This window comes from Pseudonaja textilis, chromosome 4 (assembly GCF_049901715.1).
Source record: "Pseudonaja textilis isolate UNSWEBS1 chromosome 4, rPseTex1.2, whole genome shotgun sequence".
Taxonomy (NCBI): Eukaryota; Metazoa; Chordata; class Lepidosauria; order Squamata; family Elapidae; genus Pseudonaja; species Pseudonaja textilis.
In genome coordinates this window covers 57,160,786-57,183,579 of record NC_141993.1, presented here as the reverse complement: position 1 = coordinate 57,183,579, position 22,794 = coordinate 57,160,786, and the positions used below count along the sequence as shown (strand labels likewise).

At 36.5% G+C, this 22,794-nt stretch overlaps 2 protein-coding genes across 6 annotated transcripts in view; one reads left to right on the top strand and one right to left on the bottom strand.

Moving 5' to 3' along the window:
• Window positions 1-16,973, top strand: part of SNED1 (sushi, nidogen and EGF like domains 1) — a 74,437-nt gene extending 57,464 nt beyond the window's left edge. For 2 of the 4 annotated variants that reach the window (XM_087933152.1, XM_087933150.1), the window contains 14 exons: window positions 1,302-1,415; window positions 1,595-1,708; window positions 2,401-2,697; window positions 7,367-7,550; window positions 8,272-8,384; window positions 9,355-9,633; window positions 10,283-10,427; window positions 10,559-10,641; window positions 10,734-10,835; window positions 10,976-11,092; window positions 12,730-12,817; window positions 13,328-13,411; window positions 13,868-13,897; window positions 14,641-16,973. In XM_087933152.1, the coding sequence (XP_087789278.1) occupies window positions 1,302-1,415; window positions 1,595-1,708; window positions 2,401-2,697; window positions 7,367-7,550; window positions 8,272-8,384; window positions 9,355-9,633; window positions 10,283-10,427; window positions 10,559-10,641; window positions 10,734-10,835; window positions 10,976-11,092; window positions 12,730-12,817; window positions 13,328-13,411; window positions 13,868-13,889 (1,742 nt within the window). In that variant the 3' untranslated portion in view covers window positions 13,890-13,897; window positions 14,641-16,973. Of the gene's footprint in view, window positions 1-1,301; window positions 1,416-1,594; window positions 1,709-2,400; window positions 2,698-7,366; window positions 7,551-8,271; window positions 8,385-9,354; window positions 9,634-10,282; window positions 10,428-10,558; window positions 10,642-10,733; window positions 10,898-10,975; window positions 11,093-12,729; window positions 12,818-13,327; window positions 13,412-13,867; window positions 13,898-14,640 lie in introns of those variants that run through there. The other 2 variants (XM_087933151.1, XM_087933153.1) reach the window with 2 other exon arrangements.
• Window positions 16,974-17,302: 329 nt separating this feature from the next.
• MTERF4 (mitochondrial transcription termination factor 4) lies at window positions 17,303-22,487 on the bottom strand. 2 transcript variants are annotated; one of them, XM_087933154.1, is made up of 5 exons: window positions 22,407-22,487; window positions 21,445-21,468; window positions 19,968-20,469; window positions 18,685-18,869; window positions 17,303-17,678 (listed from the first exon to the last, which is right to left on the bottom strand). In XM_087933154.1, the coding sequence occupies exons 1-5, from the start codon at window positions 22,440-22,442 to the stop codon at window positions 17,334-17,336; spliced, it is 1,092 nt and encodes a 363-aa protein (XP_087789280.1). In that variant the 5' UTR covers window positions 22,443-22,487; the 3' UTR covers window positions 17,303-17,333. The 2 variants fall into 2 exon arrangements, with proteins under 2 accessions (XP_087789280.1, XP_026557252.1); XM_026701467.2 differs by lacking the exon at window positions 21,445-21,468.
• Between the last annotated feature and the right edge of the window lie 307 nt (window positions 22,488-22,794).

The following is a 22,794-nucleotide window of genomic DNA, read 5'->3' as shown; positions in this document are numbered from 1 at the left end:
TGACTAGGCTATGTCAAGCCAGCTGTGATATATTCCTATTATTTTTAGACTTTTTGTACATCTCCCCTGTCATGAGGCTATTCATTACAGATAGTTAGATTGTCATTGCAGATAGTCACTTAAGTGATGTATTTCTTAATGAAATTGAACCGTCTGAAAAAGTTGTTAAAAACAAAACTGAAATTGCAGATACCTGGGCCCTATAAGTATTTTATCCTTAGGTTTTCTTAGAAATAACAGTGTTATTATCTGACATGATTTTCCTCCACCAATTTCTTACTTATTAGGGATAAAATATACAGTGCATTCAGAAAGTATCAGAACCTCTTCACTTTTGTCACTTTTGTTATGCTGCAGCTTGATTCTACAATTGTTGAAATTTTTCTCATTAATCTACACTCAGTACCCCATAATGACAAAGAGAAAACAGAATTTTAGAAATGTTTGTAAATTTATTAAAAAGAAAAAAAATGAAAAATTACATTGGCATAAGTATTCAGACCCTTTGTAATAACATAATTCTCTTGTCTGATGAAACCAAGATTGAACTGTTCGGCCTGAATTCTTAACATGTCTGAAGGAAACCAGGTACCACTCATTACCTGCCCAATACCATCCCAACACTGAAGCATGGTGCTGGCAGCATCATGCCGTGTGGGTGTTTTTCAGCAGTGGGGACTGGGAGACTGGTCAGGGTTGAGGGAAAGCTGACTGGAGCAAAGTACAGGGATATCCTCAATGAAAACATATTCCACAGGTTAACTTTCCAGTATGACAACGATCCTAAGCACACAGCCAAGGCAACACAGGAGTGGCTCCAGGAGAACTCTGTGAATGTCCTAGAGTGGCCCAGCCAGAGCCCTGACTACTTGAACCCTATTGAACATCTTGGGAGGGATCTGAAAATGACTGTCCACTGACGGTCACCCTCCAACCTGACTGAGCTTGAGAGGATTTGCAAGGACGAATGGCAGAAAACCCCCCAATCCAAGTGTACAAAGGTTGTTGTGTCATACCCAAAAAGACTCCTGGCTGTAATTGTTACCAAAGATGCTTCAACGAAGTACTGAGTAAAGCGTCTGAATAATCATGCCAATGTGATATTTCAGGTTTTTTTCTTTTCAATAAATTTACAGACATTTCTAAAATGCTGTTTCACTTTGTCATTATGGGGTACTGAGTGTAGATTACATAAGAGCGGACATCTTTGTAAAGGGCTATCCACCAGAAGCAGAGTCATCTTCTTAATTCCATGTGACACCTCCTACAGATATCTGAGTGAGTGTATTTATGCTCCCCAGAAGTGGATGCCTGTAAATCAAATCCATGTCGGAATCGAGGAAGTTGTGAAAGTCACAGTGGCTTTTACCTGTGTGTCTGTCCAGAGGGATTCTTTGGCTATCACTGTGAGTCAGGTAAGGTAACATGAAATGCAAGGGCATTTAGCAAATCAAAGGTACTTACTAACTTTCCAAGACAGTAAAAGGAATAGATATACACATTTTAATGAAGTTCAGTCTTCCTTTACAAACATTTTCACTTTCTTCTGTATAAACTGTGGTTCTCAATGAATTGCTTTGTCCTTCTGTCCTAGTTAGTGATCCCTGTTTCTTCAATCCATGTGGAAATAGAGGCTACTGTCTACCAACTAATGAATCCCACATCTGCACCTGCAAAGTGGGCTACACTGGCAGGAATTGTGAAAAAGGTAATCAAACTAAAAAGCTGAATCTACATTAGTCATTCTCATACATTTTCCTCCTCATTTTTTCTTCATTTGGGAAGAATGAAGAAAATTTCCTTCCTAATTTCATCTCAACAATTTCAATTGCTTGATGGAATTTCATTAGGAAAGGTCACTGGTTTTAGAATAGGTACTGTAATTGCAAAAACATCTCATTGATTCTTCTAAGGTAGATGAATCCCACTATTTGACTTTTGTTTCTCAGTTTTCCTTCCAGGTATATTGTAAAGTTGGGGAAGGAAATATGGGAAGGAAAACCTTTTCATGGGAGGGCACAGTGTTATTCAGAGAGGGAGGTGTTAAAAAGGTTAAGATAGTCACAACAGAACAAAGACCATCTCTTTATATATACATGTGATGCTGATGGACATACATATTGACTGGTACTTTGATTGCATTGCTACAACTGTGACGATTTACACACACTCATGGAGGGAGGGATGGGGAGGGAGAGAGAGGGAGACTCCTAAGATGGCAGTAATTTGAAGCAGTCCGACATAAAATATAACAAATGGCTGTACTCAAACTTGGGTGCCTCCAATATAGCTGCATATTCTGAAATTGTCTGAAAGAAATTAGTCAGTAGAAAACCAAACTACCTCATTTAAATGAGTTCTATTTTCTTCCTTCTTTTTGTTGGCACTGAAACCATGAAGAGCTGCTGCCACCAATGTCATTAAAGGTGGAAAAAGTGGAGGAGAATGCGTTGTCAATCTCTTGGCGCCCGCCCAAGGACCAGGCTGCCAAGCATATGATTGATGGCTACGCCGTGACGTACGTATCCTTCGACGGCTCTTACCGCTGGACTGATTATGTGGACCGAAGTCGTGCTGCCCACCATTTGCGGGCACTAGCCTCCGGCAAAGCCTACAATATTTCTGTCTTTTCAGTCAAACGCAAATCGAATAACAAGAATGATATCAGCAGGCCCATCATGCTCGTCACTCGTACTAGTGAGTAGCTCCTTTAGAGGAATAGAGTTGTGGGTGCAGAAATGCCTGGCTGCAGTAGCTAGAATGCCATGCAAGCAGTGCTCAAGGATCCTCAAAACATTGTGCAAGATCCTTAACATATATAACAGCCTTCCAGAACCTGGCTATTCTCCCTTAGAGTTCCATAATCTACAACTAGCATGAACAAAGCGCACTTGGTTGGGGAAAGCTGTACAGTAAGAGTAGTGGGACACCATTCTTCAATTTGTAATAGAATTTTCCTTTATACCAAGCTAGCATTATTACATTTAGACATGCTGTTTATCACAGGAATGTTTATCTATAACTAGTGGGAAATGAACCAAGTAGCATAGAAACAAAAGGAAAAATGCTGCATTAATCTTGTCTTGTTCTCCAAATATATATTACCTTATAACCACAGCCTGTAAAAGTCAAAGTTGCAGCAAATAACTTGCAGTGGCAGTTACAAAATTATAATCAGGCATCACCGCTCTCATTATATATATTTCTTCTATATGATGTAATCTTAGGCTGAATTAGTTCAGATTAATTGAATTTTCAGACTGTGCTTAAAATGCTCCCAACAAAGATTCAATTGGCTGCTGCTTGCTAGCTTGTGATATTTTGATTTCTTTAATTGTAATAAACAAAAAAAAACCATTAAAAGAACCTGAATTATCATGCTTGATAATTTACTAGTGTCCTTTGAATATAGAAAGAAAGTTAATTTTGATTACTCCTCTTAAAGGTATGGAATGTGTGGACAAATTATTTACAAAGTTTGTATGTGCTTCACTGTTTCATACTTGTCTTTGACACTAGTATTTGGGATTTAAAAAAAATTCAAAGAAGAGTCTTGAAATAAATAGCCCTGAGAGTGGGAAGGGAATTCCAGATAATATTAAAGAGTAGAATTTAATAGAATAGTAGAGAATAATATGGTTTAAAGTGTTTTAATTGGATAGACAAAATTAATATGAGTAAAATGACTTTTAGTCTATTAAATGACCTATTAATCGAGAATGCGGATGACTTGATGAGAGGAGATGGGAGCAGCAGGCAAGTAGGCTCTCTGCTTAACTAAGATTAAATTAACCTATTCTAATTATTACCTGCTTTTAAGGCTATTTTTCTATCATATCTTAGTCTTCAAATTTTTATTTTTATTTTTAAACCCTTCACATTTTTGAAATTTTTGCAGTGTGATCACTAATCCACTTTTAGTTATATTTCAGCTATGGTTTAGCTGTATTTTTAAAAAAAGCCCGAATTGGGTCTCAGCTAGAGGAGGGCCTTGCTGCTGCTTCGTTGTTGTTGTTCTAAAGATCTTACTCCTTTAGCTGGAAGTCTAGCAATGCCTAGCTTTGATGTGATTTCTCTTATATGATTTATTCTATTTTTATCCGCTATTTTATCATTTTTATTTACTCATGTTCCCTGCTCTGTCATGAGGGCAGGATCCTTGGTATACTTGTGAGGAGCTCTGCCATTGTTTGCATTAGGACTTGTTTCTTCTCGACTCCCGATTCCTTTTCCTCTGGATTTAGGACTTGTTTCAGTGACTAGACTCTATGCTATATTATACAGCTCCCCCTCTATTGTGCTACTTAATATAATAAAGACAAGGAAAAGGAGCAGATCTCTCACTGACCTGGTTCCTCAACCTTCTCCAAAGCAATCCAAGGTTGAGGACTTTGTTTAAGCTCGGCCTCTTGGTTTGAAAGCTCCTGACCTATTAATCTGTAATTCTTCCCTTCTTCTGTCCTGGTTTTTAGCAATTTGGTACATCAGAATAAATTAAGTGTAATGGAAAGACAGCATATTCCACCCTTCTAAAGTAAGAGCACACATGAAGCAATATACTAAATATCCTAGGCAATGCCACTAAACTTGAGATTTTTTTAGTCTAGGAAAACAAAGGAAAGTATTTCTTCCTCAAGGATATGAATGATAAGTCCTGAAAAGAACTACCTAAAAGGATGACTCATAATATTTCTTAATATTTTACAATGGTATCATTACTAATGTTCACAATTAAATAAGACTTTTGATTCGATCTCTTCTTCTAAGTATTAGGTGCTACCTGCAGTCTGGTGTAGACCTTAATACTGAGCACATGTGACACTTAATAAATGCCTGCAGTACCATGCATATATTTCTTAAACTGTTGAAGGAGCTGGGAACTTAAGAGAAGACAAATGCCATTCTGCAGTATTATCTTCTCTAAAAATTTCAGACAGCTCTGTTGGAATTGGACTGAGCTCTTAATGTGGACAAACTTTATTTGCATTGTTCTCATACTAACATACTAGCTTATATCAATCTCACTAACTTGTATCAACGTTCTTAAAACATTTTATGGGCAAAGGCTTTTTCAAGTTTTAACTGTGCTGCTTTATAACCCTAATAGTACAGATATTTCTCTGATCTATTTTATGGCTGTTGTTATTTCAAAAAGCAGAATAAGAACCAGTTAGATTAATAGAACTGCTGTGTCAATGAAATATTTGGGGGACTGATTGTTTACGGGTAATGCAGCTAAAATTTGACTAGTTTTCTGTGGTATTGTGCCTTGTGCTAGAATATGAATGCATAAGATATATAAAAGTCACATGCTGTTAGTACATTTGTTTCTGGGACTTCCCTTGTAATGTGAGTTACATAGCACTAAATTAGCTCTCAGAAAGTTGCTGAATAGATGGTATTGTTGTTAATGGATGTACATTTTCTATGCTGTTATGCTCATGACTGACTGGCGAGAATATCTGTCCCCCTCCAGAAGTCTGGAAATTATAATTCTCAGAAAATCAGGAATACTAACCACAATGTAAAGTATCAGATTGGAAGAAGCAGAGCTAGAGTTTGCTTTGTAAAAGAATAACCATGTGCATTCATGAAGTATCTTTATTAATGAAATTTATGTAGCCTCCCATGTCATGAGAAGTCACTCTGGGTAGTGTACAATAATTAAATAAAAAACAATACAGGTGATAGGTGATCCTCAACTTACAACCATAACTGAGCCAAAGTTTCCATTGCTAAGCAAGACAGTTGTTAAATGAGTTTTAAATGGGTCATTTTATGACCTTTCTTGCCACAGCTGTTAAGTGTATCACTTCCATTGTTAAGTTAGCAACCTGGTTGTTAAGTGAATCTAGCTTCTGATTTTTTGATCACGTGACCACAGAGATACTGCAAGAATTGTAAGCATGGAAAACAATCATAAGTCACTTTTTTCAGTGCAGTTGTAATTTCAGATAGTCACACAAAAAATGCTTCAGAGGTGGTATTCAACAGGTTCTGACCAGTTGTGGAGAACCGGTAGCAGAAATTTTAAGTAGTTTGGAGAACCGGCAAATACCACCTCTGACTGGCCCTACCCCCATCTATTCTCTGCCTCCCAAGTCCCAGCTGATTGGCTGGGTCTTCTTTTGTTGCCCTGCACAGGAGAACGGAGCTGGAAATCAGGTTAGTGGGGTGGGGAGGGAATGGAGATTTTGCAGTAACCTTCCCCTGCCACGCCCACCAAGCCACACCCACAGAAACAGTAGAAAAGAAATTTGTATCCCACCACTGGAATGGTTGTAACTTGAGAATTATTGGTACGTATATAAAAGCATTTTTTTTAAAGTTCAAAAATCAACATTTAGAAATTAGATTTTAATTTTAAAAATAAAAAATTAACAAATTCCAGAGGCAGAGAAGGTTATCTTGTTGCTAGTCTCAAATACAAACCACAAACTAAGATTTTCCTGGATATTGGTATAAATTGTGGCTGCATCCTTTCTATATGCCATTTACTTTACTTTTTTATAGGGTGTCTCATGGCTTCACTCTTTCCCCATTCTTTTTTAACATCTATGCCAGGGGTGTCAAACTCAAGGTCCGGGGACTCGATCCGGCCCACAGAGTGCTTAGAGCTGGCCTGCGGGGCCTCACTGGAAACAGCAAAGGACTGGCCCGTAGTGCTTTTGCCAGTGAAAACAGAATTATGGAGGACTGCGTGCAGCCATCCTGAGCTCCGTTTTAGCTGGTAGAGGGTTGCAGGAAGCCATCACAGCCAAAATGGGGCTGGGGAGCCCGTTTTCACTGGCAGAGCACTCAGGCTGCCATAGGTGCCCCAACAGAAGTGACATCAAGCTGGCCATGCCCACCCCAGCCCCCCAAGGTCAAACACAACCCTGATGCAGCCCTCAATGAAATTGAGTTTGACATCCCTGGTCTACGTGAAGCTGCTGGGTCAGATCATGTGTTGACACAGGGAATGGTATCAGTATGTTAGTGATACTTAAATGTACATCTATGCTTTGACTTTATCAGGTGATGCATTCAGGGTCTTTCCCATTGCCTGGAGGATTTGGGATTTTGAATGGGGGACATAGGCAATGATATAAATCAAATAAATAAATACTTGATAATTAAGAGTGTCAGAACCTCTTGAGGGAGACCCTTTACTATAGAATAAAATGCTTTTCTTTCAGTACAGTTGCAAGACACCATGTAGTTTACTGCCAAAGGAGGTAGAGGGAGGGTGCATTCTAAGTCCCAGAGCAACATTTGTGTTAGCAGGAAACAAGAAAAATATTTCTTGAGGAAGATCAAGTGGGTGTGTTGTCCATTGTAGTGAGTTGTAACAATCTCTTGCACTTCCCTTCTCTCATCCTCACAGGACCCCACCCAGTAGAAGGATTTGAAATAGCCAATGTGACTTCCACAGCCATTACTGTGCAATGGGCTCTTCATAAACTCAAACATGCCACAGTCAGCAAGGTGCGCCTGTCCATACGGCAGCCAGACGATGTTGAGGATCATGCTGTAGAATTAAACAATACTGTGACCAAATACACATTTTGGTGAGCAAGAAGCAAAAGATATAATGGAATAGAAGAAGGGAGGTAGTGGTGAATAAATAAAAGTAGTCCAGAGAGGTTTTTTGTAACTTAGCTAAACAGCTGGCTTGATAGAGCACCAAAGATTAGGCCAGGGTAAACAATTTAATAAGCAAAGCACTCATATAGATCCACTCCTCAAAGCCTCAGAATAGCCACTGGAAAGTTGGCACAGCTACTTCAAAGGCCTTCTGAGTTTATTGGAGCACTACCAGATTATTTCCATAGGCCTAGTCGAGATTAGAGATTAAGCAATTGTATTTCTTGCTTAGATGTTTTTTATGAAGCTTGGGAACCTCAGTATACAAACACTTCATCAAGAAATTAGCTTTAAAATTAGCTCTTGAATCCATAATAAAGATGGGAAAGGGAAGACAAATCAACAAGACCAAGTGGCAAAAAGAAAGGGAAAATTTATCTGTCTGAATCCACCTTTATTTCCATTAAATTAAATATGAAAACTTCTCAAATTAAAAAGACAATTGAAGCATTCTGTGACAGAAAATTGAAACTGGCATTGATTCAAGTATTTATCTTATATTGAACAGCTGTGTGCATACATCTGACTGAGTGGTTTATCTAAATTTCTGACTCATCAGTGGTCAATAAGGAACTGTGTTTTTTTTCTATCAGTAACCCTAACTCTCTGGTTAAGATTTATTCATCATATCTGATCTTCCATAAGGGACCTGCAACCAGGACAGAAGTATCTTATCCACATGTGGACCTTGAGTGGCCTTAGTAATGAAGATAATCCCACAGAGAGCTTTGCTACATCTCCTTTTTATGTCTGGACCCGTGAGTTTTATTGAACATTTTCTGCTTGCTTTTTGCTTTGTCATTTTGTAGTTCATAAACCAATTAAAACAACAGAGCAAAACAGTGATATAAGTGTAGCCCCCTAGATGATACCATAGGAGAGCATCTGACCAAACTTTGCACAGTTTATGATTTGAATGATCATTTATTTATAAAGCAGGAAAAATATATTTTTTGAACTCTAGTACATTTCTTTTCCTTGCCCTCACATATAAAAAAATGAACAAACTTTTATCCTGAACTACTACTGCTCTTCATGGTCACACATAATTGTACAGAGAGAATGCTGCCATTTAATAGCTGGCATTAGCTTCAAAATACTGCTAAAGAGGAAATAACCCCTAACAAACAGTTAAAGCCACAATTTGAAAATCATTAAACTCTGTTCTTCATGCAACTTCCTCCAAAATAAGACTCTGGAAAGTAAAGGAGGGAATGACCTACCTTGCTTGTCAATGGTATACAGCTGGAATGAACCCTTACCACTCATTGTGCATGATTTCTTGCTTAATTATACATTATATCATTAGTTTGGTTGATGCAGAAGGGTGGCTCAAATATGAATTAACTCCATAATTTCATCTGGAATGAGTTAAACATCCATCTCTAGTTTAAACTACTTTGAACATTGTTCCTCTTCTATACTTCTTGCTGTGAAGACCAGCAACCAAATGTATGCAATTCTTTCATAGTACACATGGGATGCCTTCTTTCCTATGAGTGGAACAAGGTTGAGGGAGGAGAGAGAATACGAATGTAAAAGATGGCACAAAGGTAATGCAATCCTAGGAGCCAGTTAACTAGTGAATTTCAGAAGCTGCTTGCTCATTTAAGAAAGCAGAGAAGTGAGTCTAGTACTAATGTTGAAGGTTCCCCCATTTTCATAACTATTTATTTGATAGGCAGCTAAAAAGAATTCCAATCAAATTTCCTTCTTCCCTCTGAACAGGACCTCTGTCTCCTAGAAACCTCACTGCATCCAGAGTTGCAGCCACCTCTGTCCAGATGACTTGGGAACAACCTCTTGTGGGCTCCGTGGAAGGTTACATCATCAATGTCAGTACCAGCCAGAGTGTAAAGAGCCGCTATGTCCCCAATGGAAAGTTGTTTTCCTACACAGTGCGTGACCTGAACCCAGGTCAAAGGTATCGCTTATCTGTGATGGCTGCTCAAAATACTGATCAAGGACAAGTGATGAGTGAGCCTGCCCATCTTTACATTACAGCCTGTAAGTGTAGATCACACATTATTCTCCGTACTGCTGTTGTTTACCTTCCTCAATAATCTGTCTATCTATATCCTTCATGCACTCAATGATCAGCTATTTCTATTTCTATTCTCTGTGATAAAAGCAAGATTTTTTTAAGAAAACCTAAGAATCAGTGTTTGCATCCTGTTTCCTTAGATGTGCAAATGAAAGGCTTAGATGTCTTGCTTGGCCTTTGATTTAAAGTCACATCATGCTGCTACCAAGGAAACAAAAATAGTTGTTGGAAATCAATCATTGAGTATCTTATTATTATTATTTTAAATAAATAAATAAATAATTGGGAAGGGAATAGAATAAATCTGGTTGTGACTGCATCCTCAAGGAAAGTTAACATATCTGTCCAAGATTATTTTTATGGTGAGGAAGATCTCCTTTGCTGAATCTGTTCTCTTCTGGGAAGATTTTTATTGGGTAAAATGGCCTAAAAGGAAAGGCGTAATTCTACCATCTGCACATCCTAATTACAGTAACATTCACCAGCATACTTTGAATTTTTTCCTACTAAGATTGTGGCGTAGGCATACCCTGCTAAAAAGGAGACAGGCCTCGAGGTAGCCAGATTTTTACATTCCATTCATCCAGTTTTGTTATTGTGTCTTATATTTAGTGCAGAAAGATGGCACCTCTGAAAGACGCTGGAGCCAAACTGGGCATCCCCGGTTGTTGAGAAACAAAGTGCCCCTAGCTTTCCTACCAGAATTTCATGTGCTTGCTGAGCACTCTGTCCCCGAGGAACCCTCACTAACACCCAGGTAAAGAATGAAACTAGATTACAATAAATTAAACTAGAATAAAATAACCATAGGTGCATGGGGTGCTAAGTTGTTGCACATCATTTCAGCTTTGCAAATGGGAATGTCTGAATGTTTTCTGTTTTTTAAAGATTTACAGAACTAGTGGATGGCAGAGGAAGGATCACTACTAAAATCAGCAGCTCTCCAAGTAGACCTGTTTCTGTGAAAACACGTATGTACTGTTCACCCTCCCTTCTTGGCTTTCTGTTCTGTCACACAGCACAAACTTTCTGGTTAAAATATATTCTTGCCTGCTTTTTCTAGAACCAGAAGCTCTCGTGAAAGTGGAAGAAAATGTGGAGGAATCAACTAGTCGGGCTAAACTAGCAGCGCAGCTGTCAGAACCTGAGAGTACCAAGAGAGAAAGTATGTTTGAAGAAAGGAGATAGAGATGGTCCAAGATTACCCCCTTGCCTCTCCAACCTTAAGTAATGTTTGATTTGTACTGGATTATCAAGAATCTTAAAAACAGCCAGAATATTACACCCTTCCCTTTGCATTACCAGGTGAGAGGCAGAATTGTTCCATAAACTTCTGCAAAAATGGTGGGACCTGTGTTGCTGGCTTAGTGTCATACAATTGTGACTGTATTCCAGGATTCAAAGGCAGATTATGTGAACTAGGTGAGTTAAGAGAAAAGTGTATTTTTCTGAACAATTTTGCCGCATGTTACTAAGAAGGAGCAAAAGAAAGAAAAAAGAGGGTAATAGGAAACTGCCTGAATATGCAAGTGTTGCTCCTCTTTTTAAAAGGGATGAAAAACTTACATACAGAATTAGAAATGGTGTTTAACAGTGCAGAATAAAAACTGCATAGAAATTTATCCATAGGCTGGAAGGAGAAGTTGAGTTAAAAATCTGCATTGGTAAATAGAGGAAGAAATTGATTTATGGACTGTAGGAAATATATGCTACAGTACTGACAAAACTTTTTCTGACCCAAAGAAGACATATGCCCATGCCTTTGTCGTAATTTTAATGTTCATCAGACTTTGGGAACTGATATATCCATTAATATAGGCCATTAACCAACGCTAAGTATTGTTCACACATCAGTCTGTTATACGTCTATGTTTTTTTCCCATGAACTAAAAAAAATACATTTCTGGAAGAGGAAGTAAGATTTGTGTACATATAGATTCTACGTATGGAATCTAATTGTAATATGATTGCTACAAATGCATAAAAGAAAAACTTATGAATAATTATGAAATAATGAAATGAAATTATGCCACCAAGAACAGTCCAGAAGAAGTGGTTTGTATTTAAACTCTGATAAACATGAAACATCTAACCTTAGAGTAAGTCACAGTGAATTAAGGAGGACATTGAAGGTGATCCAGTCTGCTATAAATTCAAATTACTCTTATTTTTACAAAATATAGGTGTCCATCTTTTTAATGGAAAAAAGAGACTACAGACATGGCTACTGGACTATTTTACATAATTAAGTACTGTAAACAGATATATGGATAGAAATTGAGCAAAGATTGAATTGCTGCAAGCTTGCTTTATGGAATGGAATTATTTCAATGTTGCTATTAGGAAATAGGAAATATGTCTGCACAGCACAATTTGTAATTATGTATCTGTGGACAGAACTGTAACTGGGAGGGAAGGTTGAAGTTTTCATGGCTGTTTTGTCTAGCATAATTATGATACTGAACTTTATTAAAAATTCTAACCTATAAGAGCCAGTTTAGTGCAGTGATTGAGGCATCAGGCTATAAAGCAGGAGACTTTTGGTGTCCTTGGGCCAGACATATTCTCTCAGCCCTAGGAAACAGGAAATGGCAAACCACATCTGAAAAACGTTGCCAAGAAAACTGCAGGGACTTATCCAAGCAGTTTTTGGAGAACCAGACATGATTGAGCAGAAGAAAAAAGAATTAAAATAAAAATGAGGGTGTAAAAAGCACCAGATTTTTTTCTTTTGAGAAGATGATATTCACATGCTTTACAAATGCTCTTCTTGCCTTACAAGGTGATCCTATACAACCCTCCTTAGTACAGCATCATTTATTATATGAGAGCAAACTGCAGGAACATACAATCAAGTTGTATCATGTACTTCTGTTATTGGTGGATTTCCTTTTTCCTCTTCAAATCTCTCTTTCAAGATATATTCCACACATAAGAACAGTTTAATTTAATTCCTTGGCACTGCTCTGAATAATTTGTCTGATTTGCACAAAGAAAATTAGATCAAATATGTATTTCTATTTATTGAAATGTTCTCAGTACATATTTTTCCCCTCCAGCTTGTAAAAAAGTGCCTCAGACTTGTACTCGGCTGTACTCTGAAACAAAATCTTTTCCAGTCTGGGAAGAGGGTGTCTGCCATTATCTGTAAGTATTGTCTTGACCATCCTTTTTTCTTCACATATCAAACTTCAGATTTCAGCTTGCTATTCCTGATGCTGTCTGCTTTTTATTCCAACCTGCCTGCTCACTTTTTTTCATAGGAGGACCAGAGAGAAAAGGGGGGGGGGGAAGAGAGATGTCTTTTACACTGAATTAAGGCTAGTTTTGATTTATACTACAAATACCATTTTTCTGCCTAAAAATAGCAAGATAGTATCTACTTTCACCGGTTGCATCATCAAAAATTGGCAATATGATTTTGGGGAGATTGCTGGTTGCTTGATTCTGCTGAGATTTTGGGGAAAATGTGAGTAATGTCTTTTTGACAGTGGCCTGGAGTTTTATTAGGGCACTGGGGGATTGTTACTCTTGCACAGTAAAAAAAAAAAATTAAGGGATTTAAGCTCTGGGATTTCATTTCCAACCCACGCTATACCTCTTTATGGTCAAATTTTCCATCATTCATTCTTTGATATATGCTTGTTTTCTTATCAGATACAGAAGAGTCTACAAAGTGCATCAGGACATTTGTTATAAAGAGAGTTGTGAGAGTACTGTAACAAATAAGGCACTCAGCAGGTAAAACAAATGTAGTTTTTATTTGGGGGAGAAATCCTAAGGATGCCTAACCTCCAATTTCTCATAGCACCAATTATAATTTTTAATAATATGGTGAACACCATACAACCTGGATGTTAATTTAGGAGGGATTTCAGCCAATTTGGATTTTGTAAGCCAGTTTGGTTAACCTTGGGCCAATCACTCTTTCTCAGCTCTAGAAAGAGGTAATGACAAGCCATTTCTGAAAAACCTTGTCAAGAAAACCACAGGGACTGCTTGTTCAAACAGTCTCTAAGAATTACTTATGAAAGATCCTGAATATCATAATCAATAATTTATATGTTTTTTCTTTGCCCCTTCTTTTGCCTAACACACTGTTGGAATTAAGTAGCATCAGAATAAAGAAATACTTAGAAATAAGTCTTACGTTACTGTGTAAGATAAATAGTCATATATTAAAATTTCTTATTTCAGAAAACAAATCAACAGGCATTGAAACCCACGGTAAGTATCTTTATTGGGCAGTGGATGGGAACGATGGTTCCATTAACTGATATATTAGATAAATCAAGGAATTTAGACACTTGATAAATCAGAGTTCCTTGAACAAGTCTCATTTTATAATTCCCCGTAGCTTAAACCATGGGTAAAGCATCATTGACAAGCAAATATTTACATCTCCTTTTTGAGGAACCTCTAAGATATTGATAGCCTGCCAAACATTAGAAGGAAACTGTAGCTATATTGACTGAATGCCACAAAATATTTTTTAAATGCAATGGAATTAGCAAGGCATGCTAATAATGACTTTATTATTTCAAAAAGTCAGGCATCATAAGAAAATTCATGACAACATTCATTTATTTTTATGTAACATTTATATATATATTATGCATTATGTTTATATTTGCATGTATTACAGTGCTAAGCAAAGCTAAACAAAGCAATGCTTCATAGCATACTATATAGGAATGTGTCTTTTCAAATCATTAGAGCGACCAGATTATTCATGCAGTTACTCTGTAAGATGTTTTTAGCTGCATGCATATATGTATGCAATTAGGAACAGTCCATAAAGTAGCCATGTGAGTCTTGCAAAGGATCCATCAGTTTTAACTGTTTGAAGATAGGTGCTTTGTACATTTTCTCATACATTGCAAAGTACCTTTTTCCAGGTTAATTCAGCCACAGTATGACTCATCTTTTTAATATATTGTATTGCAACTTTTATTTCTGCCTCTCTATAGTGCTTATTTGATAATGGCTGATGGAAAACAGTCTCTCATTTTAAGGTTGTGTCCTAATCCTTAAATGGAAGAGGAAGATTCCCTCCATTAAGTCTTCTACTGATAAGTGCCAGAGTTGTTGTATCAACAGAATTCCTCACCATGATCCTACTTGCTTTTGGACTACCAAGGAACTGCTCTCAAGGAATGCTGAATAACAGTGATCTGCTACAGATTTTAATTGCAATGTGAATAGAGAACAAATCCATTTATTAATTTACAATCGAAATACAAATATTTGGCATGAAATGGAGAATTAGCACATCAGTACCTGCAATACTGAACAATCTAGGTATCTTCGGCTCCACCTCATCCCAAGGATACAATAGCTTCATCATGTCAACTGATTTTTGTTTAAAGGGGGGGGACAGCTGGAACGAAAGACTTTCCATCTTTTTTGTTCAAGAGATGTTCACTATAAAGCCCCTTGTCTTCAGCAAGATTATAATATCTCACTTTCATTTCCAGCTTCTTTCCATCATAGGATCTAATTCCATTATATAAATTGAGTAAAAGTTCTTTTGCAAGCTTCCTGCATAACAGTACTCAAGTTTAATAGTATTTGAGATTTGGACATATAATCTGATTTATGGACTTCCTTAAACCTGAGTCCTGGGAAAAAAAAAGTGTTCTCTTTATAACCAAATCTTATTGCCTCAGAAATTGATCCTCAATACTTAAACCATATGTTGTTCCTTGGCAAAATTAAGGTAAATGAAAAATTATCCATTTTTTTCAGCCAACTCCCTCAATTCATTACTATTGCTAACAAATTATTAGCACTTCAGAAGTTAGAATAAGAAAAAAGTTGGCAATAGCAGCAATAGAGGACTGTCTTTTAGAAAAACCAAAATACTTTTAGTTGTTCAGCCTCCAGATGCTGTTAATGAAGGTTTCTGTGCTTTCATAAAGAATTTTACCAAAAATCTTAATGTTTAATACGTAAAGTATTTCCTTTGATATTCTTAAAAGACAAAATTCTGATACCGATGATGGAAAAAGGCTTCCATCCATCTTCAGTGGTGTTTATGTTGCAAAATACGATGACTAGCCTTCAAAAAGCCTTACTATTACCTAGCCTTTGTGAGTCGTATGACTAGTTAAAACGATAAGGTTGTGTTAATAGACATATATCGTATTTTATAAAGCAATACAACCAGAAAGTCATAGTTTTAAATTACTATTCTGGCAGGTATTGGATTATTGCAGAAAAGGCATACCCATTGCCTGCAACATAATTCATGGCATATTTTAAGAGCTGTAAATATTGTTTATTTAGCATAGAGGAGCATATTGAAAAGGGGATATTTTTCTAATTTGAAAGACAGTCCTTGCTATTGGCAGAAATAGCACAAAGCGGTTCCAAAGTTCCTTCATTCTTTTGATATTTTAACTAATTTTTACTTGTTTTATAACTTTTAAGGTGCTCAGAGTCACCATGTAGGGGAGATGGGTGGTATAAGAAATTAATTAATAAATAAAAATTTAAAAATCCTAGAAGTCATCAATAGATGCTTACCCACATTCCAACATAAGTTATTTATGTGTGCTGTGAATGATACTATCCATTTGTGATTCTTTTCCCTGATGTGGGATGGCACAACACTAAAGGGCCACAGATTGTATTAAAAATGTAGAATTACAATTTTAAAAAACCCTGCTACAGTCAATGTAGCCAGCAGAAATACTTGCACATTCATTTACATTACCTGGTTGAATTGGTGTATTGTTCCCTCTACTTCTGATGTTTAGATGTCTGCACAGGGCACTGTGCCCTACAGTAACACAACCTGCACACAAGAGAACCAGCACCAGGCTTAAGAGAATTACTGTGTAAAAACTTCAGATTGTGACAGAATCTTGAAAAAAAATAAATGAAATGAAAACTGAGCATGGTCAGCAGAAAATGTGTGTTGGGAAGACTACATGAAGAGGAAGAAGGAAGTGAAATTCTTGGTATTTTGAACAACCACATCAGTACTGCAATTACACTACATATTAGGCTTATGAGAACCATCTCATCTTTTAACTAGAATATTAAAGTTTCCAAGAATAAAGAGAAGGAAGAAGGGATAGCGCCAAATATTACATTTTTCAAAATCCAAAGTTAAGTTTTAAAATAGTATCTGCAGAAGACAAAGAGTATAAAAGATCTTTATTGCTTGTTCCTTGTTTGTCAGACTGTTTTCCCCAGAGACTGTCTTAAGGCAGAAGAGGACCATTATCAATCCAGTACTCTGTAGTCAGATCAAGGCATATGTAATGCACCAATAAACTAAAAAAGGTTTATTTTATTAAAGTTACCTTGTTTTTTTTTCCATTTTAGACTAAATATATAATTTATTTCAAAGTCATTCTGCTTTTTTTTTTAAGAATAAAAGGATTACTGGAGTTAGCTATAAAAATTGCATTTAAAAAAACATTTATTTTCAAATAAGGCTACCATTTAGAAACTTTATTTAAAGTCATATTTATGAATTGATGTTTGAGTTTGATTTCCCAACCTGCCTTCCATTTTTTAATAACTCATTTAAAAATATTCACAAGCATTAGATTTCTCTATTATCAGAAGTACCCATCTCCCTCCTTCCTATCTTAAAAAGGCAAGAAATACTACTACTACTACCAAATAGCAAAAACTTTTAAATGCAAATTTATTCAGAACCACTTCCATCATCATTCTCTGAATCTGAGAATTCTTCCATTGCTTCCTCCTGTTGCCTCCTCTGCTCCTCTTCATCAGCCAGCAACTTCTTAAAGACCTCATATTCTTCAATTGAGGAGCAGGCTATTTCAATCACAAAATCCTGTTCAGAAGCTCTGATAATACTTTTCAGTTTGGGATTGACAATTTGGGTCTGTTCTTTCTTATCAGGAGTTTGATAGCGTCCCAAGCGCTCCAAAAAATTTATTCGTTTGTTTATTTCAGCCAGCGATGCTTGGAAGAAACCAGACTGCACTATCTCTCTATGTTTAATTCCCATCCTGAAATAGGCAAACTAAAAAACAGAGATTAAGTGAAAGAATGAACACTATAGCATTCTACTACAAAGAATGTAACTCAAGACACAGTTCAACACAGAAATACACTAAATTGTGTCTGTTAGTTTCAAGAAGGTTATGCTCTTAATATAAATGGGCACAACTTGCAGCCTGCAAGAAAAAACTATCCTTATTCAGGTTCTGTACAAGAAAATTAGCTTTTATTACTTTATTACTTTTATTTTAAATCTGAGAATCAACTGGGATGTGAAAGAATTGAAACAAAGACTGAGACTGAGGTTAAAATTCAAGCATTATAAATTATAATTATGATAGCAGGTACTAATGGCGCTTGAATTCCAAATAACCACTCCAAGCCCTTTCTCAGTAGAGGTTATGCTAAAGCATTTTAGGAAGATGGTAATCAAGTCTCTATTTGAAGATCTCCAATAGGAAGAAAAGTGCCACTTCATGAGCAACTAGTTTCACAAGTATAAAGTCTGATCAAGGCAGACTGGAGTGGGACAATTACTTCTTGTGACCTGGACTTTATGAGTCATGTACCATTTTCCACAATTGTCAGGCCAAAAAAAGGCATAGCAATGGAAGGTTCCATTTTTTTAAAATGACAAGAAGCAAAATACAGTTAAAGATCGGTGAACTCAAAACATCAGGATGTAAGTTTTCCTGAAATAAGATATGAGGCCGAAGTCTTCATCATTGTATCTTCAAAAGCAAGAAAAATCATATGGTAGATTCAATATAGACAGATATTTCTCAGGATCCATATAATAAATTTTAATAAGCAAAAAAAGTGCATAGGAACCAATTTTTCTAACAATTATATTGTTAGAGGCAATATTTGAAGGAGTGATAAATGCAACAGTTAAAGTCACATTCTGAGAATAGGAATATATGAAATCTCCTAAAGCATATTTTTATTTTTTGAATTGCTCAAGTTCAGCAATGGAACAGTGTACCACCATGTGCAATCTGACATCAGGAAAGTTATTTTGAAAATACCTGGAATTTGTATTCAACATCATTTAACTCTTCTAAAAGGAGTTGTGGACTTGTTTGTAGAATTTTTGATACTTGTGCCATTGTGAAGAGACATTTTTCTTTAAGGAGATTCTCTAGGGATTTTATTCTCTTGTGTGGCACTGTAAATATACTTGGAAAATTTACTGCCACCTGGTTAATGCTTCCTGTTAAAATAAGAGGAAAGAGATAAGATAGCACTGACTAAAATCGTCTTTGTCTTTAGACAGACAAATGTATCCCTAACAATATTAAGAGCAAACTAGTATATTTTTAAGATATAATTTTTCCTAAGTGTTTCACATAATGTCTACACGTGTTCTCTCTAAATAATGCATTTGGAATATTTCTGAGTGTACATTACTACATTATCCCACTTTTGTACTTAATTTACTGCTCTTCGGTGCAAAAATAGCAATAGCATTTAGACTTATATACATACCTCTTCATAGTGCTTTACAGCCCTAACAGTCTACAGAGTCAGCATATTGCCCCCAACAATCTGGGTCCTCATTTTATCGATCTCAGAAGGATGGAAGACTGACTCGACCTTTGGCAGGTCAGGATAGAACTGCTGGCAATTGGCAGAATTAGCCTGCAATACTGCATTCTAACCATTGTGCCACCATGGCTATTTCAACATAAAATATTTCCACATTGACCATTGCTTGCAATTCCTTAGTAGTGTACAGAGTATAAATGTTTTGTGTGTGTGTGTTTGTGCATGTGAATGTATGTAAAAATAGGAAAACAGATGTTTAATTATAACAGAAGCTTAAAGCACTTGATCAGCCCAACTCTAGGATCTTCCCCCAGAAGTGTGTGTGTGTGTATGTGTGTGTGTGTGTGTGTGTATGTACATATATGGCAAAATAATCCCATTTTGTCAAGTGACAGCACTGCTCTAAGACCCTTCAATCCTCGAAGATGCCCACGAAACCCTCAAATATTTATTCTGGCAGCAAAAAAGGTTATGCTGAAATGAATGATGGTGGGGAAAATATTCTAGTATTCTCTTTTGGCAAGCAATTGGCACCTATATATAAGAAACATAGTGTGGATTAAGGAATTGATCCAGAAACATATGCAGCTATTTGTAGCAAGTTGAAGAATATCCATTGACTGTGTATATGATTAACTGAACATGAACACTTCCTTAAATATAAAGGACAGAAAAACTAAATGTATTGTGAACAGAATCTAAACAAATTGGAACTAAACAATCCACTCAATTCAGCAACTGCAAAATTCAAGAGGAGCATTACCTGCATCTAAATCAAATCTTCTCAGAAGATCCGCACGTTCCTTCAAATGTTTGGGTGACATTCCCAGCAGTTCAGGCTTCTTTTCTAGGGTCTTTAGTATTGTGGTAATGCTTAAACCCAATAGGAGTAATTCTGAAATTGCAGTCAATTTTGATTGAAATGGTACATCCAGCTGCAAGCTAAATAGCTGTGTTATCTGAGCAGGACTGAATCCCAAATTAACATAAGCACTTCTGTCCTCTTCTAGCTCCAAATGGTCCACTTTTGTTGTTTTTACTTCTTCTACTGGTGAATTAATTAAAGTTTCTTGGGGCTTTGGAGAGCACTCATAGTTTGACCTATAAGGGGGAAAACCTTTTTTGCTCTGTACAAAAGACCTGGTAGTAATCAATCTGCAATCCAGGTGTTGATGAGACCACCAAAAGGCAACTGGTAATACACTGAGAGAAGGTAAATGGGTAGAGTCATAGGCAACGGGGGGGAAGCTGTATTTCTCAAAAATCTGCAAAAATAGATTTAAAAAAGCAAATATATTTGTATTTTAAAGGAAAGAGCAAGTATAGTTGCCAGCAGATCAAAGACGCTTGCCAAAACTAAACTAAAACAGCATCACACCATAATTTATCAAATATTAAAGCTATCATACCTTGCCTCCCAATTTAACTTATTTGAGGTATTGAATTACAGTATCCATGTATTTCACACAATTAAGATGAACTTGTCACGACAGAAACATCTAATTGTTCAAAAAGTGTTACAGTTTATATTGAACATAACTACTTTTAAGCCTCATTCAAATCACAAAGGCCACATTAAATATTGTATTTTTAGAAAATGAGTAGCAAACATGTTCACAAATAATATGTACGAGAGAAATCTCTTGGTTTTGGTCAACACCAAAACAAAATGAAAAGTGTTCTACATAAACTATCAAACATCAGTACTCCATTTGGGGGGTATTTAAAAATTATGCTTAAAGAAAAATATTGTTCTACTGGTAACACTTGAGAAGCAATTTTTTTCCAAATAATATTTCTACAGCTTTTACAGAATATGCTGGTGGCCTAGTCTGTTCAAAAGATAAAATGTTCCATATTAATACTCATGAAACATTAATTTAAAACCACATCAGACTGTTCTATAATGATCTCATTGCATACTTTCAAAATTGAAATGTAAATCACCTAGACTTTAAATTTGAACTATCTACAGTAAAAGTAGTGATTCACCCAAATGTGACCCCAAACTCAGGTTAAAAAATTAAGATTGCTATATTCAAATGACATATTGCATCCAAATAAAGAATTAAGTAATAATTTGATCTACACATTAAAAAAAAAAACTTCGTTATTCTGCAGCATACCAAAACACAGTAGCTCCATTTTAGCCAAGTCTAGTATATTGTGTGCACATAAACAACCATGGCCAAAGAACATATGTAAATATAAAAGTTCAACTTATCTGATACAGTATATACCTCAGATTGAACAGGAATTTTAAACTGTTTGCTATCAAAAAAGGAGATTAATTTCAGATTAAATCTGCAATTTGGTATACATTTACATAATAATCCCATTTTGCTTTTAACTTTGAAATATGCTTACGTGTATGGATATGTAAGGTTTACCAAAAATTGATCTTCATAAACAATTACATTACAAATGTTTGCCATTTTCTTCTAAACACTATACACCCACCCACACTAGATGTGGTATTCAGCAGGTTCTGACCAGTTCTGGAGAACCAGAAATTTTGAGTAATTCAGAGAACCAGCAATTACCACCTCTGACTGGAGATTTTACAGTATCCTTCCCCTGCCACACCCACCAAGCCACACTCACAGAAGCGGTAGTAAAAAAATTTGAATCTCACCACTGACCCATACATGTAGTAAATATGTATTTTAATGTCCTTGAAATCTCCAGGTACATTAAATGAATGAATGAAAACCAGACTGTGATCTTTAACAGAGTAACACATGAATAGGAATCCCTGTTCAACCTCGCCCCTTTACCACGAACAGGTAAGATCGACCTTTCCCCCTTTATGGAAGCCATCCTTCTCTGGACACATGACCATATAACCTGTGGATGAAGTGGTAGCATCGCTGGAAAGCATGAGGCTGAAAACGATTACATAAAACTTCCATCTCACCCGTCCGTAAAAGGGAAACGGCACTTATAAGACAAATAGTGTTACGCCATTATTGCCTGATGAGCCACAATTTGCTTGATTTGTATTTGTCACTCAATCGTAAACCATGGTTACAAATGACACTTGCTGCGTTCATGCAGGATACGGAAAGATATATGGCATGCGAACTCATCAGGTATCTTTTCTTACGCCTGCTTATTAACCCATGAAAGTACAATAGTAAGCGGCGCTTCTGTTCACACATTATTTTTCGAAGGACAGACTGATGATAAGAAGCGTACTCACACGCCAATAGCGGATTGCTGATTTCATACTCGGCATCTCTGAGCTTTCGCAGCTTGGACAAGCGGAGAGAAAACGAAAGGGGAAGGTGCTCGTGTAAATGCTTTCCTACCGAAACGGAAGGTGGGGAATAAACGTTCCGTGGGACAACCGAAGGGCGAATAAAAAAACTTTGTAGTTGTAAAGATTGTGAATGAAGACCAAATCAGATATGTGAACAGAGCGAGTGCGCCATTATCTTTCCCGAGAGTAGTTAAGGGCGTATCGTACCTGACATTTGTAAAGAATCCTACTTGAATAGAAGTCCGATACTTATGAATATTCATACTGCTTATAAAGGATCTACCCGAACGAATCAGATTACATCTCCACAAACCAAGTCATGCGTCAG